We start from the raw sequence: 19168 nt of genomic DNA, 5'->3' as shown, positions 1-19168 counted from the left end.
CGGGCACAGCAATCAGAGGCCAATTTTTGGTAATGGCAATATATGTACAGAGAGCGAGAGAGAGAGTCAAATATCTATAAGATTAACTAATATTGAGCAATATGACATCAAAATTAAGACAAAATAGCATTAATAAATATATCATGACAGCAGTATAACAGGAATAATATTAATCATGTAAGTAGTATTAAAGCAATAAATATATTATGATTCAGATTCATAGCTAATGATACAAGTTATATAACATTTAACAGAAACGCTATCTTAACACTATTTTTTTCTAGTAATGAAGGAATTTTAAAACAGTTATATAACAATTAACGGCTATATAAATTATCAGATTAATGAAGGAATTTTAAAACAATCTTCTTTTAATGTCGTCATTTTTTTATTTATTTTAAAAACACTTTAAAAAGTTGACTTACCATCAGGGACATCTGGCTGTCCCCATGATGGTCAAGGGACATCTGGCTGTCCCCATGATGTTCAAGGGACATCTCAACCGTCCTTAGTTGCCTTGGGGACAGCCAATGTCCTGCAGCATTTCCTGTTCCTGCACTGCGTTTCTGAAACATTTTGAAACTTTGAAGATTTCTGGAGACAGCCAATGGACATCCCCTCCCATCCCAACGTACCCAAAATGCCATTGGGGGCAGAAACAGGGGTTTGAGGGCCAGGGACACATCCCCATGGAACCCTTGACAAGGTATGTGGGGAGTCAAATTGTCATTGTATTTTGATTTTCTGGAGATTCACATCTGATCTATCTGATTCAAAATCAGCTAGCACTATCTTGTTCTGCCTCTTCACGTATGTGTCTATTGAAGTGCACTTTAAGTTTTATCTTATTTTGTAGAACTATGTCAGAAGATTTGTGTTCGTGTTCATGTTCAACAAAAACAAAATTTGGATTAGTTTAGCAATAAAAAATTGACCAAAAAAGTTTGTGATTCAATTCAACTAATATAAATCTAATCTAAATATTTTAAATATATTACATTGAAATTATTGAAAATTTATAAAATATAAAAAATAAAAATAATAACTACATAAATATATTAAAAATCCACACACACACAACACACATTATCACATATCTATACATATATATAAATATATAATATAATTCATAATATATGCAAATAATGAAAATTGTGAATAAAGCGAATAATGTTAACAGGGGGGTCAAATCGATGATCAAAAAGGAAATATAATGCAAATATAAATATAACCAAGAAACTTTATCGTGCATACCTATGGACTAATATGAAGGGCAAGGCAACGAAATTAAGAATCGAGCACAACAACTATACTGAAATTTCACTTCAAATACTAATCCGTGCCTAAGACAGTGAAGCTCATGTCGTATCCCTTCACTCTACATCGGAGAAACAGATCTACACCTCAAGTCACTGCAGTCAGAACTTGGATCTCGACTTGCTTTGGAATATACATGGCTCTTCTTTGACCCCTGCCGATGGATTCATCATTGCCATTGCTTGCATCGTGAATGACAATAATTTGTACACATTAATTTATCAGGATGTTGAAACGCAGAATACAATTATATTTTCCTTTAACCTCGACCTGATATCATAAATTGGGGGAATCAATTACATGTTTAAGGTCAGTCAATTGTGCCAGCCATCTTTCATGAGTAGCAGTTTACCTAAACCAATCTCTGATGAAATCAACTGCATGTTAATGTAAAGTCAAACATTTGGGCCATCTTTCATGAGTGGTTCTTCACATAAAGAAGCCCCTCGTGAAAAATGAGTTACAAATGGTCTCATTATTAAGTAAATTGGCTGTCGATTAACAGGCATTCGATTACCCTGAAAATTGATATTCTCAAATTGACATACGTTATCGTAAAACTGCTGCAATAACCTGGAGCTCTATAGTATAAATTGGTAATTCTTCTACTATCGGTTACTCATATCACAAAATGATTGATAATCTATCAAGATTTCACAGTCGAACAAATGCAAATCAAGTTTAGGATTTTGACTGGAATATCAATTCCTTTCTTCAATTACTTCAAAATAAATTCCTAATCGAATATTCCATTCATATAATTGACACATAGTTAATGTGATGTGTATAATATGTATTGCTTTGTTTCTGGCTTTCAAAGTATGCAATTGTCCATAACAATAATAAAAACCCCATGAATCTGAGAAAGGAGAATTAGACAATGAAGAAGAAGAGACTCACTTGAGAGGTAACGAGATGGCAGCCTCTTTTCTTGGGAGGAAGGGAAATTGTTTTCTGTGCCCAGTTAGATCCCATGATCGCTGCTGTGCTAAAACCTGCAAATTCTTTTACAGAATTATGGGGTTGGTTTTCATGGCATATATGAGGGTTTGAGGTTGAAGATATATACGTACTTTGAAGGATGCAAACAGACAGGATTAATATTAGCATGGAAAGAGTCAACATTTCAAGATTTCCTCAAAAGAAATATGTAATATTTGTACTTTGTACCAAGTAAATTGTTCTCCTAAATTTGTTGGGAGAGCTTTACTCCTTTAAAGAAAAATTAATTAAAAATATAATTCTAATAAGAACTAGCATTAGCTACATATATTTAAACAGCATAATATTTCAATTTTATTTTTATTTTTTTTTGCTCGGTAGCATAATATTTCAATTTTAAAATAATGAAAAAAATTATTATTTGTCTTATAAATCCTTGTAAATATATAGTCTATCATTTTATGGTTAATATAATATGTTAGTATCTATATTTGAATAGGTAAAAAGGAAAGTAAGAAGGATTTGAGAAGATAGGTCTAGTGTGGACAGTTAAAGTTGAACTTTAATGGGACCTTAAAAGGGAATCTAAGAAAGATAGGGGTTGGATTTGTGATTCTCATTCAAGATCCGCTTTGTATTGGGTGGTTCGGTTTTCTTAGAACTAATAATTATTTATAATAGGTAGATTTGTTAGTACGTATTAAAGTCATGTGTGAGGCTAGTTATGAAGAGAGTAAAGCGGAGGAAAATTTTCAAATAGTGGTAAATATATAAGAATATATATATAGATAGACAGGGTAGGTACTAAATGAATAAGTAGATTAGCAAAATAAGCTCAATTTCACACATATCATATTAGCTATCAGTATATGTGTGCATTAAGACACTACCTTTAAATAAGCATAAAAATAAATGAGAAATGGCATGGGTATGCAAATTTCACCATTAAAATTATATATTAATGTGTTGATAATCATTCATAAGATGAATAAATAAGCAACCAAAGTAAGATATACTTGAAGTTTATTTTGGAATCCACCCTCTATTTGGTTCATGGGCATTTAAAGTATTTACTAATACTAAGGGACTAGTGTTAATGTTGATATGCAAAACTAGACTTTATTGCACCCCTTACTTAAAAAACTACACATTTCCTAATAAGCATTAAAATTGAAGGACATTGTTGATGGATGCTTTATAACTTATTTTCTATAAATTGGTAAGGTTCTTCTTGCTTTAGGAAAGTGAATCACCACATTTATAAGCTGATGAAATGACCTACTTAGCTACATATATTTAAACAACATAATATTTTAATTTGAAAATGATGAAACTTGTAAATATATAATCTATCCTTTAATGGTTAATATAACATGTTATTATCCATGGTTGAATAGGTAAAAAGGAAAGTAAGAAAGATTTGAGAAGGTAGGCGTAGTGTGGAGAGTTAAAGTTGAACTTTAATGGGACCTCAAAAGGGAATCTAAGAAAGGTAAGTGTTGGATATGTGATTCTCATTCAATATAGAAGCTTTGTACTAGGTGGTTCAATTATCTTAGAGGAGCAAACTAATAACTATCTATAATAGGTAGATTTGTTAGTAGGTATTAAGGTCATGTATGCAGCTAGTTATGAAGAGAGTAAAGAGGAGGAGGATTCACAATAGTGGTAAATATAATTGGGTCATCCCACAATATTGGATCCCACACTTGGGACATAAACTTTTTCCAAACGAGGAGGGAAAAAAATCTTGCAAGTACCTTTGTTCGAAGGTCCACCTTCAGACAAAGGTACACCCTTGAGCGAAAGTAACTACCTTCACTCAAAGGTAGTAATGAATTTTTATATTGTTAATTTATGCAAAGGTGCCTTTGGACAAAGGTAAAATGTTTACTCCAAGGTGCCTTCATTCAAAGGATCATTGAATGAATGTCCTTGGCTAGGCCTCTTCAATTTTCCTTAGAAATTTCACTTTCAAAGCTCTGGTTGGACCTCCAAATGGAATTATCTTGATAGATTGATTTGCAGGATCGTAACCCTCAAAATGAGCTTTTCAAAAGTATAATTCTAATATATCTTAGTTTTAGTATATATTTATTTTTTATATTTTATTGAATGTAGGTTAAATTCACCAAACATTAAGGTCTCTATTCTAAACACATGAAAAAATAGTAAATTAGTGAAAAAAATATGTAAAATATCTGCGTTGTCCATTTTGACATACACCTATGTCTAAATTATAATTACTTTGACTTCAAATCTTAATATTAAAAAAATATGAAACAAAACATTGTGAAACAAAATGGAAACAATAGATATTGGTGTTACAAATCTATACTTAGAAAATTAGAATTTTATCATTTGTATTAAAAATGTTATATGTTATGACATACATGTCACTTTTAAAAAATGTTGTTTACTATAAAAGACAAATTATTAAAAGTCATGCTAATAATTCACAATTTATTTTTAATTTTTTTTTTAAATGTATATTAGAATCTACAAACAAAATCTCACAATCACTAGTTTGCATCATTTTCAAATTCTTAACATTTTAGCTGCTATAAGTGTCAAAAAGTGAAGATTGAGTTGAAAATGTTGATTTCAATGCCCTACATTAGCCAAAAAGTGAGACTCATTATTGTGGGATTACCTAGTTTTAAAAGGAAATTGTCTAATTTAGAAATTGAATACGATAATAGAGTAGATGAAAATATGGAGCAAGAAATTCCTCTACTTGAAGATAACGTGTTGCTCTATAATTTAAATTATTGTAATGGATAGTATGGCAGGACCATTCTTTAGTATTTTCTATAATAGAAAGTAGAGACAAAATATTAGAGTAATTAAATTTGATTGTTAAGAAGGATTGGCCTTATGAATTTGAAATTTCTTGGATACTAATTATTGAAACTATGGACCTATTCTAAGAAAGTGAAATATGTCTCAACCTTTGAGAGTCCAAATATTATATAATTAATTTATTTAGTACCTAAACTTCATATTTTATTAATTAAATCTTAGTTTTAAGCTTTTAAGTTGCTATATCATTTTATGGGACCTAATTATGAGTTGGCTTCCTGGATGTGTGGTGAAAATCATGAGAATGAACCTCTTGTCACTTGAGTACTCATTTGGAGAGAGGATTCTGCAAAAAACCTCTTAAAGGTGCACCATAGTGACATGTGTCATTAGTTTTTGAGCTATCACTTGGTAGGAATTGGAATGTTGCTAAAATGAGACTATGATAACCACTCGAAGTGACTAAGAGTCAAAGGGAGATCTAAATTGGTAGTTTGCATTATTTTCTCTTGTGGGATGCCATGCATGTCAAGGTGACTTATTATTTACATAAAATATGGAGTTGGATGCCATGCATGTCAAGGTGACTTATTATTTGCATAAAATATGGAGTTGGATGCCTTGCATGTTGTTGCATGATTGGCATATCGCTTTATAGGTCAATTTGCAATTGTGCATGTTATTTGTTTTAATTTGCATGCATTCAGTGATTTTGGAGATGACACATGGAAATATTGGGCACCTATCTTAGAGGTTTATAAATATATGATATGATAGAGAAATTTGTATGAGACTTTAAAGATTTTTTGAAATGTTATTATGCTATCAAGATTACTCCAGAATTGTATTACACTATGAAGACACTTGAAAGAGAATAGACTCTGATATTGTATTGTAACTGGCATCGTTGCTAATAATAGAATTGATTTGTGCTTTGGTGTGTGGGGTTTTTCCCAAAAGGATTTTCCCACATAAATTTGTGTGTTGTGGTGTTCACTATGTTAGAGTATTCGGGTATTTACTTGATTAATTAAACAATATTTATTTAATTATTTAAGTTCCCTTTATCTCTTTTACACTTAAGCTAACTTTAGGTGCATAATAATTAATTCTTTTATTAATTATTATGTGCAAACCTAGGTTTTCCTTTTTAGGGTTTCTTGACCTATTAAAGGTTGAGTTCTTTCTTTTCATTGTAAGAAGTAGGATTATTACATTACACATTTTGTGAATATTGAGCTCTCTCTTTTTTAGCATTTTTTCAATGTATTTCTTTCTTCTATGATTTGCTTCCTTGCTTCTCCTTGTAACAGGTTTTTCAACTTGCAGAGATCATTTGGGCTCCTGTGGTGTTGTATTTTCTCAACTCCAATATGGTATCAGAGCTTCAGATCTGCAGCTATTTGTTCTTGTTTTGAGAAATTTTGCATTGGAAGCAAATCTGGGGTTTCAGGAAGTTTTTTTGTACTTAGGGATATGCCTTTTCTGAGCACTTTGGGCCTAAACGGACCTCACCATCGTGCTTAGAAGGCCCAAAAACCCCTATAGTCATATAAAACTTGACCATTTTTTGCTCCTAAGCCTTTGGGAGTATTTTTTTCTCCAGTATCAGGGCGTACAGCCCTAGCACGCAGTTCGAGAAAAAAATTCAAAAAAATAAGTTTTTGCCTTTTTATGGCATGCAGGCTGAATTTTTGATTTTGTAAAAAAAAATAAATAAATCAATCAAAAATAAATAAAAAATCTTTAAAAAAGGCGAAGGTTGTTTTTTTTTCAAAAAAAAATCAAAAAAGTTTTTTTGGGGCAACCCCACAGTACGCAGGGTACCATGGGGCCCCCTGCTAGTGCCGCAAATCTGACCAGGCCTTGGGCCTCGCGTCGTCGTCCTCCCTGCGGCCCCCGTTAGCTTCTTCCTTCTGGTAGCCCTGCTTCCCGGCCTCGCCTGCGGCCCCTGGCCTCTGTCGCAGCTTCCCACCCCCGACCTCCGCCACAACTTCTCGCCGCTGTTGCGCCCCACCGTCATCGGCCTCCCTGCGGCCCTCGCCGCCTGCAACCCCCGACCCGCCAGCCGCCCTGGCTTCACTGCCGAAAACCATCGCTCGGCCGCCACTGTCACCGGACTGCCAACCACCCAGCCACCGAGGCACCACCTGGTCACCAGAGCTCCACCCAACTACCACCAGAGCGCAGCCCACTGGCCACCTCCGCCCGCCACAGCCACCAGACTACCCCCTCCTCTTGTTTTGAAGGGGGGTTTGGTGTTTTGGCCATATCTTGGGCATACGGAGTCTTTTTTTCAAAAATGAATAGGCATCGGAAAGATGGTTCTGAGCCAGACCTCATGATGTTGGTTTTTTTTTCCAATTTTTTTGTTTGACTATTTTTTTTCCAGTCAAAGTGGGGTCTCTTTTTTGCACTCCAGGAGATGTAGAATGAGCATCCGAACTCCGTTTTTCAAAAAAAAAATATTTTTGGAAAGCGTGTGTTGTGTACTTTCAAACCATATGAGTTTTATTTCTAGATTCTTCTCCATGCATATTTTATTCAGTTTTTTGCTTTTCAGCACTCTATAGATATCTTGGTTGTTTCAGGTCTTGGGATCTCTTCTCTGAGTAGGATGTCTCGGTTTTTGTTGTTCTTTCTATTTCTAGTCTTCTTATCATTGTAGCTTCTTTTATGCAAATGCACTGAGATAAAGTGCCATCATGCATTGTTTACTTGGGATCTTGCACATCTTGTGCCTTATTATACATGCACTACTTATAAAGTGCCATGAGGGGGTTGATGTTTGCCTTTTGTTTGCCATCTACCTTTGTCCAGTGAGTGTTCCTTCCACGACATTCGCCTCATGTTGTGTGTCAAGTGAGTCTTCCTTCCACGACATTGTGTATTGTCTCTGTGCCTTCGATGTTCCTGGTTCTTCGTCGTGCAGTTCTTGTTGGCCGTTCTTTTTAGTGTACCTATCCCTCTCCCTTTTCAGCATTATGGGGAGGTTTGTCCTGTTGGTTCTAATGCTTCCTTGGTTTGATTGATCAGCTCTTTAGGCTTTGGTGTTTTCATGCCATTTGTATCTTCGATTTCAGTTGTTTGCCTTGTTTGCCTTCTGATTTGAGTAGTGTCATTTGAGGGCACTCATACACATTACAGTTTTCTCTACCTGGTCATGTTCTATTTCAGTGGAGGTTCTTCAAATTAGCAGTTATTCTTCGATAATGTTTGCAGGTTCTTCATGCTTCAGTGGTGTTCTTTTCCATCTCTTTTTGGAGTAGATTTTTTTTCCCACGTGGTTTTCTCTATTTCTCCAGTTCATAGAGATTTCATTGTATTTGGGTACCTAATCAGGCCTTGTTGCCAGGACCCATCTTTCTTGCTTTCAGTAGTTGTTCTAGGTTTTAGCTTCTCCCTAAGTCTAGCTTAAGGGGGGGTGTTAGAGTATTCAAGTATTTACTTGATTAATTAAACAATATTTGTTTAATTATTTAAGTTCGCTTTATCTCTTTTACACTTAAGCTAACTTTAGGTGCATAATAATTAATTATTTTATTGATTATTATGTGCAAACCTAGGTTTTCCTTTTTAGGGTTTCTTGACCTATTAAAGGTTGAGTTCTTTCTTTTCATTGTAAGAAGAAGGATTATTACATTACACATTTTGTGAATATTGAGCTCTCTCTTTTTTAGCATATTTTCGGTGTATTTCTTTCTTCTGTGATTTGCTTCCTTGCTTCTCCTTGTAACAGGTTTTTCAGCTTGTAGAGATCATTTGGGCTCCTGTGGTGTTGTATTTTCTCAACTCCAATACACTATTTTATGTGTTTTAAATGAATATGTGTATATACTATAATAGTTTAACAATTTTAAGAAACAAGTTTTGCAAGCCTCTCCTACATAGAATAATGTTTGGAGGTTGTTCCCACTACCTAGCTTCCTTTTAGTTGGTATCAAAGCTTGGCCAACTTTGTATATGTTGTTGGGTTGAAGGGTTTTTTGTACTACTTAGTTTTAGTGGGAGATTTATAGAAAAAAATTCTATAATATTATTTTAGGATGAAGATGTCAAGCACATCTGGTAGAATCGAGATAGAGAAGTTTAATGATGACAACTTTGAATTTTGGAAACTAAAGATGGAGGATATGCCCATAGATAGAGATATATGGGTTGCAGTATCCTCGAGAAAACCTCAAACTACGACTCAAGATGTATGAGATATAATGGATTGGAAAGCCAAGGGTTTGATAAGACTCTGTTTGGATGACTCTATGCTTCTTAATGTCCATGAAGAGAAGACTATAGATGAACTTTGGAAGAAGCTTGGTGATATTATCAAAGCAAATCTGTGTTGAATAAGACATTTCTAAAAAATAAGTCGTATTCTTTGAGAATGGAGGAAGGAGGATCAATTATGGATCATATGAATGCATTTAACATGTGTGTTGCCCAATAGGTTTATGTTGGTATAAAATATTGATGATCAATAAAATTCCATTCTTTTGTTATGTTCTTTGTCAGACTCATGGGATCACCTTGTTATGGCCATCAGAAGCATAACAACCACTTTCAAGATGGAGGATGTGGTTGCTATGTTGTTATATGAAGAGATGCAAAGAAAATCTTCCAAGATGGCTACAAAGGCCTTAGTTTCTCATTGGTAGATTGATGGAGAAAGGAAAGAAGAAGGAAAAGAAGGGTAAATTCAAGTCTCCTGGTAAAAATTTCAAGTCAAAATGTTGGAATTACAACAAATCTAGTCATTTTTTAAAAGAATGCAAGGAGGAGAAGAAAAAGAAAATAAGAAACCCTTTTATTCTAATTTATGCAAATCCCCTCAGGATGATTGTGATGATTTATCACAGCCTTGGAAACACATGCATTAGAATATGTGTGGTTGATTGACTTAGGTGCCTCTTTCAACTTGACCTCTCATAGAGGTTGGTTCTCATAGTATGAGGAGTATGATGGTGGGAAGGTGTATCTAGGTAACAACTCTCACCTAAAGATTGTTGGTCATCAAAGAGTGAAGATTTGGTTCCCAGATGGTATAGTTAAGGGGATTAATGGTGTTCTACATATCCTTAGTTTCTAGCATGGAATCTACTTTTAGTGAGTAAGCTAAATGATGTGGGTGTGCAAGTTCTTTTATTAAGTGGTGGATGCAAGATGACAAGATGTTCTATGGTGCTTATTAAGGGTGTTTGAATCAAATTGTATAAGTTGGATGCAAGCACAGTTCAATGCAATAGCAATTTTGCGGATTCTTCATCCTCACTATTAGATCAAGCAAATAAGAAGATTGGTTTCTACATCTAATGGTCATGCTTTATGGGTACCTAAGGGTGTCAATGCTTTGGAAATGAAACTTTCTACTAAGAGAACAATGTTGTGGCACCAAAGACTTGGCCACATTAGTGAAAGGAGTCTCAGAGACCTAAAAAATAAGAGCCTTGTTGAAGGACTTGATGATTATAATCTTGAATTATTATTTTTGTGAATATTGTATACATGCAAATCAACATTGTGTTTCTTTTTGCTATAAGTCTTCCATGGTTTGGAACTATATTCATTTTGATATGTTTGGTCATGTTAATGTTCCTTTTGTTATCTAGATCTATGTACTTTTTCTCTTTCATAGATGACTATAATAGGACATGTGTGTATTTACTCAAAAGTGTAGCGTCCTAAAATTGCACCCTTGTACAATTTTGACCACATTGGGTCCCTACCTTAGCATTTGTGCCCCTTGGCCTAATTGGGACCTGATTATGCTCATGCCCCTGATGAATTGCATTATTTTTTACTTTTTCTATGCACCTGTCATCTTATCCTAACCCTAAATAGGGGTAGGACCAGGGTGCCATGCTCTAGTCCCCCCTAATTGGGTCCTCTTTAAAACTCTTTGCCATATTTCAAAATTGAGTGGGAATTCCAACTATGTGTCAGCTCATGTTGGGAAATTAGCAAGTTAAATAATATTGGTAGAAAATTTAAGTGCTTGAGAACTAATAATGGTGGAGAGTGTTGTTCAACAAAATTTGTCATGTTTTATAAGGATTGTGGGATTGAGAGATACAAGATAACTCCATTAATCCCATAGAAAAATGGATTTTCATAGAGGATGAATAAAAAATTGATGGATAGAGCTAGGAGTATGATGAGTGGTGTTGTAGTACCCCTACCCTAATCAGATGTTTTAAAACTGGTTTGACCTTGGTTGACTTTTTTAAGTGGCATTCTTGAATGGTTGATTTACCAGGTTGTAATGTTAAAGTTAGGAATTATGCTTAATGTGTGTACCTATAAATGTTGATTTCACATCGAGTATTATGTATGATTATTTGTTCTCCTGATTCGTGTTATTAATCTCGGGCTAACACATTCATTATATATATGTATGCATGTGTGGCTCATGGTTGCAGGAGATTGCAGGTACAGTACTGCATAGGTACGAGGTTCGTCTCCACCTGGATTCGCAGGTTTGAGTGTACCTCATTGACCCTAAGAGATTGGATTAGGTGGTCATAAGACCCTCGTTTTACCCTAGTCGTGCTCAAGTGAGTGTCGTCAGTTGTCCATCAGTTTCCCCTTGGGTTGGGTATGCAGGTCGTGTATCTGGTTGGCTTTCTTGGGTTACGTGTTTTGCGTGTGGTAAAATTGAGTATTTAATCCTTAGTATTTAATTTGATTAATGTGTTCTTTTACACATTAGTAAGTTAAGGGACTAAATTAAATAGGACCCCTTTGTGCGATTAATCATTAATTAGAATTGTTCTATTCGTGTTTGTAGCAAGTTCGATTAAATGGTTATTTTAAAATGATGAATTTATTCAGTTTATGCATTTTGAAAGGAAATGTTAAATAGTATTTAAAAATAGAAATATTTTATCCTCCTTGGCATTTTGAAATAGAAATGTTAGTTTTAATTAAATTAAGAAAATCATTTTTAGAAGAAAAGCAAGTTTAGCATATTTAAATTGTTTGAAAAGAATGATTTTCATTTTTATTTGGAGAAAAGTATTTTAAATCCAAAAATAAAAAATAAAAACTGGTCAAACAAATTCCTTTTAACCTAGGTTTGGAAAAATATTTTGGGAGAGTTGTTTTTGGAATGAAAATTTTGCGCATTTGGGGGAAAATGGATTTTCTTGAGCTTGCAGGTTGGGCTCTTCATCAAATCATTTCCAGGATTGTTGAATAAGGTAGGATTCTTGTTTATCTACTTGGTTTCTTTGTTTAATAGAGATTGTTTTGGATTTTGAAGAAATTTGGTTGTGCTTGTTGAAAATCTCATATATTTGGGGGAAAATGGAAGAGTTGTAGTTAAATCTTCAATTCAAACCCTCCTTGCTTCCTTTCCAAACCTCTAGATTAAATTTTGGTTGCTCAAATTGTTTTTTTATTAAATCAAAAATTGGGGTTGGTTGATCTTAATAAAATTTTGCTCAAACTCCAAATAAATGTTTTCAGATTCTAGTTTTAAATTGGAAATTAGTTTGTTTAGGGCAAGATTGGTTGAATTGATTGGATTAATGTGTGTAAATCAATCCTATTTGCCCAAATATGGTATTTGGTTGGAAAAATTTGCCTATTCTGGGTCTGGTTATTCAACAAATTTTATCATTTGAAAACCATGGGTACTCTGGAAATTTGTTTTAGTCTCAGTCTGAGACTGTGAATTAACTGGGGTTTTCCATTTTAAAAGTTTATATAAAAAAATAAAAAAATATAAAAAAAAATATTGTTGAAGCAGTTTTAGGTTTTGGAGGGCGGGGAAGTTGAGGCTCGACCGGCATCCCCTCCCATGGATCACAGCCTATGGAGGTTTGCGTCCACAGTGTGGACGCAAAGCTCTGCGACCACATTGTGGCCACAGGGGTCTGCGTCCACAATGTGGCCGCAGAGGTCTACGTCCATGCGGCCGCTTCCACAGTGTGGATGCAACAGTCTGCGTCCACCTTGTGGCCGCAACCTTTGCGGTGAGGGCACATCCTCCACTCCCGTGTTGGGACGTGGGCCCCATGGTTTCCCTTTTATTTGTTATTTAAAATTAAAATATATATATTATTATATCGTAGTTTATAAAATTTGGTTTATTTAAAAGTTTTTAATATTAATTATTAAAAAGTTTTAAATAGTATTTTTTAATGATTAATTATTAATTTGTATATATTTTATTAATTGTAAATTAATATAATATATATTAGTTAATATTTAATTTGTATTTTTGTTTGTAAATATATATCTATGAAAGGGCATTACCTAATTTTTTTGAAAGGTTAAATAGGCATTTCTGTTTAAGGGAAATAGAAATGATTATCTATCTTAGTTTCTTTTAATGTATATTTCCATATTCTGGAAAGTGTATCTTGGTTTTGGAAAAGATAAGTTTAGATAAATTGTCTCGAATAAGAATGGGAATGATATGTTATTTTGAAAAATAAATACCATATTTTTAAGTGGATTAATGTATTTTTGATTATGTACCTTTGTACGTTCTGCATATAATTGCAATTATATTAATGTGATTTTGGTTTGAAAATTCATAATGAAGTATTTATATTAATGTTATGATACAAAATGAATTTTAGTGAGTTAGTAAACCATGAGCGTCATGTACCTAGACAAGGTAGACAAATCTCAATCAATTAGATCTATTAGAAAACTGGGTTGATTGTTATGTTTAAACAATATGGAAAAAGATTGTCATTTTCAAATTTATGCCTATGCATGTTTTATTTTCTATATTCGCATTTGATTAAGAAATGGCAAGTCCTGGATTGTAATTGTTGGATATTGTCGTATGTTTAGTTTCAAATCTTCTTATGTCCTTGATCTCGAGTATTGACTTTTTTCTTGTGATTGTTTGTATCTGGTCATGTCCTTTATGCGAGTGTTGGGTGTTGTTTTGTGGTTGACTGTAGTTGGTCATGTCTCTAGTTAGAGTACCATCAGTCAGTGCACCTTGTATGAAGACTTGTTTGGCCAAGTGGCTATTCCTACCATATTGAACTTTGTAATCTTGTCTTGGTGTATTCCTTGGGTTAGGAGTTTCGTTGGATTATGATCTAGTGTCATATGGGAAACTGGCTTTCGAGTGGGGGCTGCACCCAAAGTGGTTGCAAGGTAACCCATCGAAAGTGTGTCTAAATAAGTGATAACATAATAGCATATTAGAGAGTTTAGTTAATGAAATCACTAAGTAAGATAATTGTGCCTTACGCATGGGATGAGGGCTAGTACAGACTCGACATGCAGTGAGAAGGCTTGAAATGGCAAACCAACAACCTTGTCTCCACGAAAGGATGTGTTGGGTCCACATGGGACTTGTATGGGCCGAAGGTTCGGGAAAGGTTGCTAGGGTAACCCAGTAGATGGGGACGGAACCTATGGAGGCCTGCTGTAGCGTCCTAAAATTGTGACACTTGCAATTTTGACTGCATTTGGGTCTTCATGATGGCGGCACAACGTTGAACCTAAATGGAGACCCCGAAACCTATTTGCGACATCAAAAACTGCACCTTTCTGCACCTTGGCCTGATCCTCCTTGCACCCTGCTGTCCCGGGAGGTGGGACCATGGCGCCTAGCACTCTGGTCCCTCAAGACCATGGCACCCAACGCCCTGGTCCTTCAGGACCATGGCGCCTAGCGCTCTGGTCCCCCAGGACCATGGCGCCCAACGCCCTGGTCCCTGGCCCTATTTTGGGCCCGGTCTCTTGTTGGGCATCGGGTCTTCAAGTTTGCAATTTGGAAAATAATGTTCCTAGGTCGGCCTAAGGTCGGAAAAATTAGTCTCCTAACCCTAATTGACAAGTATATAAATTCCCCTCCTAGAAAGGGTAGTAAGGAAGTAAGCAAGTGCAAGACGCGAAAGCGATAGGCAAACATTCAAACATTCAAGCATTCAAGCATCCCTTCAAGCAATTGAGCATTCTAAGTCTCCATTCAAGGCTAGGTGTTGCATTCAAGACAAGGATTCAACCATTGAAGAGGAGATCACCTACAACATATAACATACAACATCATTACACCTTCGCATGTAAGAATACAAACATTCTTACAACAAGGTATCAGTACCTGATTACATTACAAACACTTACATTTACAGCATTCTCATTTCTTGGTTAATTCCAAAACCGGGGTTTGACCTAAAGGCAAACCCCTAATCCCTAACCCCCCAATCATCCCCTCTTTTCTGTGTGTAGGTTGCAGGTACGCGACTGTAATTGAAGATCTGGAATCCTTGTGCCGAGATGAACAGATCCCCCTTCGTTTCGCGGATTTTTCGGAGGACCGTGTGCACTCCAGGCGCCATCGTCCCGTCAACTTTCGCTCAAATTTGTAGGACAGCATCGTCTCGACATTTTACTGCTAATTTCAGGTCTGTAGCTTCATCCCGTGTCCCTATCTCTGTCTACAAGCAAATCTTTCTTACTTTTACATACATTCCTAGTTCGATCTTTCTATCTACATTCTTTACAAAAGAGGGCATCCTTGATGTCTCAACCCTTGAAACTCATTTAGAATTCAGTCTTGCATTATGTGGGATTGGATCTTGTGGGTTTCAACCCCTCTTTTGAATGTAAAGTCTCTCCTAAGTGAAAACCGTCAACCCTAGTGACCTCCTTCTCTCTCCTTGGAGTGGGGGAACACCTAGGGTTTGATTTTCCGCTTTACATTTTGGTGAACCTGACGTGAACATCCTAATTGTGATTATTCATGATTAGATCTGAAAAATTTGCTTACTTAATTACATTTCCATGTTTGATCTTTTGCAAATTTTAGAGGTTAATTGCATAAAAACCCTAAATTTTCTTTTTAGTAATTGAGCTTGTGAAATGTTTAATTGTTAATGCTTGTTTTAGATCTACCCTTCTATTGCAAATTGTCAATTCATATTTGTGCTCTAATTCTGAAAATTAAGTGGTTAAGTGTCAAAACCCTAATTTTTAGAACCCTCTTGATTCAACCTTTAACCAATGATTTCACTGATCAAAACACCTCCAAATCGATTGTAACTTTGGATTCCGCAACAAAATCACAATATCTCTCATCCCTGAAAATTTTGAAAAAATTTGCGAGGACCATGTGCACCCCAAGCGCCATCGTCCCCGACATTTTTTCTGAAATTTCGGTAGCTAGATCTTACTGCATTTTTCTACTAGAATCCAGAATCTTGGCTGATTTCATCAATTCTAACACTTTCAAAATTAAAGTCAAAATTGGTATAGTGATTGCTTGGATTAAGGCTTATAATCATTCAAAAATTGTTGAAATTGAAATTTTGTGTTAAAATTGTGTTTCTTATAGTCCTAAATCTGAAAAGTGTGTTGGCATTCATTCGAAATTTCAGTACTTTATTCAAATTCTTGCAGTTTGTGATTGTTGAAATTAAGTGTTTAATTGCAACAACTTTGATTTCCGCTTTCAAATTTGAATTTTTGCATGAAATCGAGTCAACTTTTAAATTTCAAAGCTTGCATTGCTTTCAGTATTTCCTCTAAAATCATAAAATTCAAAATTTCAGTTTCCCTCTCTTTTTCAAATTTTGCATTTTTCAACAATCTTGGTAGGATTCAATTTTGAGATTGCAACTTTAATTTGGCCTATCTACAGATCGTAAAATCACTCAATTTTTTCAGATTAGCTTTAAAATCACCATAACTTGCATCCCTAAAAATTTCAAAAAAAGTTGTGAGGACCGTGTGCACTCCGTTTGCCACGGTCCCCGACATTTTTTCTGAAACTTTGAGAGATTGTCATGATTGCATTTAACAGCTTAAATCTAGGAGATTGGCTGATTTTATTGAAATTTGCTACCTCTAAATTCGAAAATAAATTCAAAATTCAAGATCTCAATTTTCAAGATAACAATTAAAATTAAGTGCTACCCCCTTGGCCCTAATTTTCAATTGTGCCTACCTTTCTTGGAAGTTGTGCATGAGTTTTACAACAATAAGCCCTACTTACACTATTCCCGTTAGACGAAGCCTTAGAATTAAGTCCTTCCAAGGTTTAATTACCCAGGAGATGGAACCTAATTTGAATGGCCTTTTTAACGAGGACACGAGTAATTCCTCTAATCCTCTTAATGATGAAGAAGCTCTCCATGAGGTTTCTGTAGAACAACTTTCGAAATTGGATAACCAATTTGATGATTTTCAGCAATGGATGTCTCAAGAATACCCCGATAGTGAAGCTCTTTCATTGATTAAGGGTCTAAAACGTATGGTTCAAAGTGATAAGAATGGAATTGATATTTTGCGTGGTATTGCACACATTGTGGATTTGAATGTGATGCCTATGAAGAGTTGTGCCGAAACTTTAGGTTATACACAACCTCCTACTCAAGTCAATCATTCTACCCCTTTGACGACTTCTATTGCTAGTATACCTACTTTTACATCAAACATAATGACTACTTCAATACAAAACATTCCACCTATGATCACCAGTCATGGGGGCAATCCTACTTCTTCATTCATTCCTTCAATGAGTGTTCCTATTATATCCCCACAAATGAACATGACGCAAGGGGGCAATTCATTTAACCCTTCCATTCCTCCTTGTAGTGTTCCTTCTTTCCAATCATCTCCTATGACTAACTATCATAGTGTCCCGCCACCGTACTCTCAATCAATACCTTCTTTCAATAACATAATACCTCCATCACAATCTAACATGTCTAATATGAACTCTTCAACTGAAGTAACCATTAACAATCTTGCACAAACTGTCTCTTCTTTACAGCAACAAATTGCCTCTATGAATCAATCTAAGTTTAGTATGCCCACATTTGATGTTGCGAGCCCACTTTCTCTTGACATTGTTCGAGCTATCCCCCCTAAGCATGTTGAAATCCTGCAATTGGAGCTTTATAATGGTAAGGGTGATCCTCTAACACATGTTAAGACCTTTCAAACAATATGTACTGATTTTGCTCATGACCAAAGGTTGCTTGCAAAACTGTTTACTAGAACATTAAGAGATAAAGCTCTACAATGGTATTGCTTGTTGCCTTCCTATTCTATTACTTCTTTCCAACAACTTGCAAATGCTTTTATTCAACAATTTCAAAACAATATAGGTCCTAAAGTTACTTTGATTGATTTAATGCATTGTAAACAAGGTGTTAAAGAAAAAGTGAATGATTTCATTGGTAGATATAAGCATTTGTATGCTCAAATTTCTTTTCCAGTACCTAACAATGATATTCAAAGAATCTTTATTTCTAATTTACAAAAAGATATTAGAGAAAAACTTCTGTTTTCTGAGTTTACTTCTTTCCAACAGTTGTGCGCAACTCTTCACAATTATCAACTGACTATGAGTCAAATGGAACAAGCAAATCCTATGGCTCTGAGTGATAAGGGTGATAGTAGTCAACAACCATTTGGGAAGTTTAAACCGAACAGAGAGGTCATTAAGTTCAATGAAAACATCATCAACAACAATGTGAATGCAGCATCAGGTGTGCCTCCTATTTCTAAGTTTTTCAAGAAAGAAAGAAAGTTTACTCCTTTGAATGAATCATTGCATAGTATTATGAATAAGTTATAGGAACAAAATGTGCTTACTCTTCGTCCTATAAGGCAAATAGATCCTATAAAGATTAATTCACCCTATTTTGATAACAAATCTTTTTGTCAATTTCATCGTCAACCTGGGCATGATACTGAAAAATGTTTTGCTTTAAAGGGTAAAATTCAAGATTTGATTGATAATAATACTATCTCTGTTTCAGGTGTGAATGATAAAGGCAACACATCTGTAGCTCCTCCTAACCAAAATCTTAAGATTTTTACTGATCCATTACCTTCTCATACCTCTAATGTGATTGAGACTAATGATTCCTCTTTCTCACCTGATAGTCTTGTGTCTATGACTCCGAATGTGATTAACTTTGTGGAGCAGCAGAAAATCCCTAAAGAGCCTTCCATCACATTTGATTCCAGTGAAACTATCAGGGCACCTGATGGTCCTTTATATATAGTGGCAAAAGTCAAGAATACACCTTGTCGTGGAGTGCTTATTGATCCTTCTTGTATGGTTAATGTCATTACTGAAGAATTTCTTTTTACTTTGCAATTGAATCAAGTAATCTATGACAAAACA

General features: G+C 35.0%; 1 protein-coding gene across 1 annotated transcript in view; it reads right to left on the bottom strand.

Moving 5' to 3' along the window:
• Nucleotides 1–2458, bottom strand: part of LOC131042702 (uncharacterized) — a 31033-nt gene extending 28575 nt beyond the window's left edge. The window contains exon 1 of the mRNA XM_057976028.2: nucleotides 2218–2458. Within this exon, the coding sequence (XP_057832011.1) occupies nucleotides 2218–2442 (225 nt within the window). The 5' untranslated portion in view covers nucleotides 2443–2458. The remainder of the gene's footprint in view (nucleotides 1–2217) is intronic.
• Nucleotides 2459–19168: the final 16710 nt, after the last annotated feature.

This window comes from Cryptomeria japonica, chromosome 4 (genome assembly GCF_030272615.1).
Source record: "Cryptomeria japonica chromosome 4, Sugi_1.0, whole genome shotgun sequence".
Lineage (NCBI taxonomy): Eukaryota > Viridiplantae > Streptophyta > Pinopsida > Cupressales > Cupressaceae > Cryptomeria > Cryptomeria japonica.
Note: the sequence above shows the minus strand (reverse complement) of the source record. Positions and strands in the feature narration are given on the sequence as shown.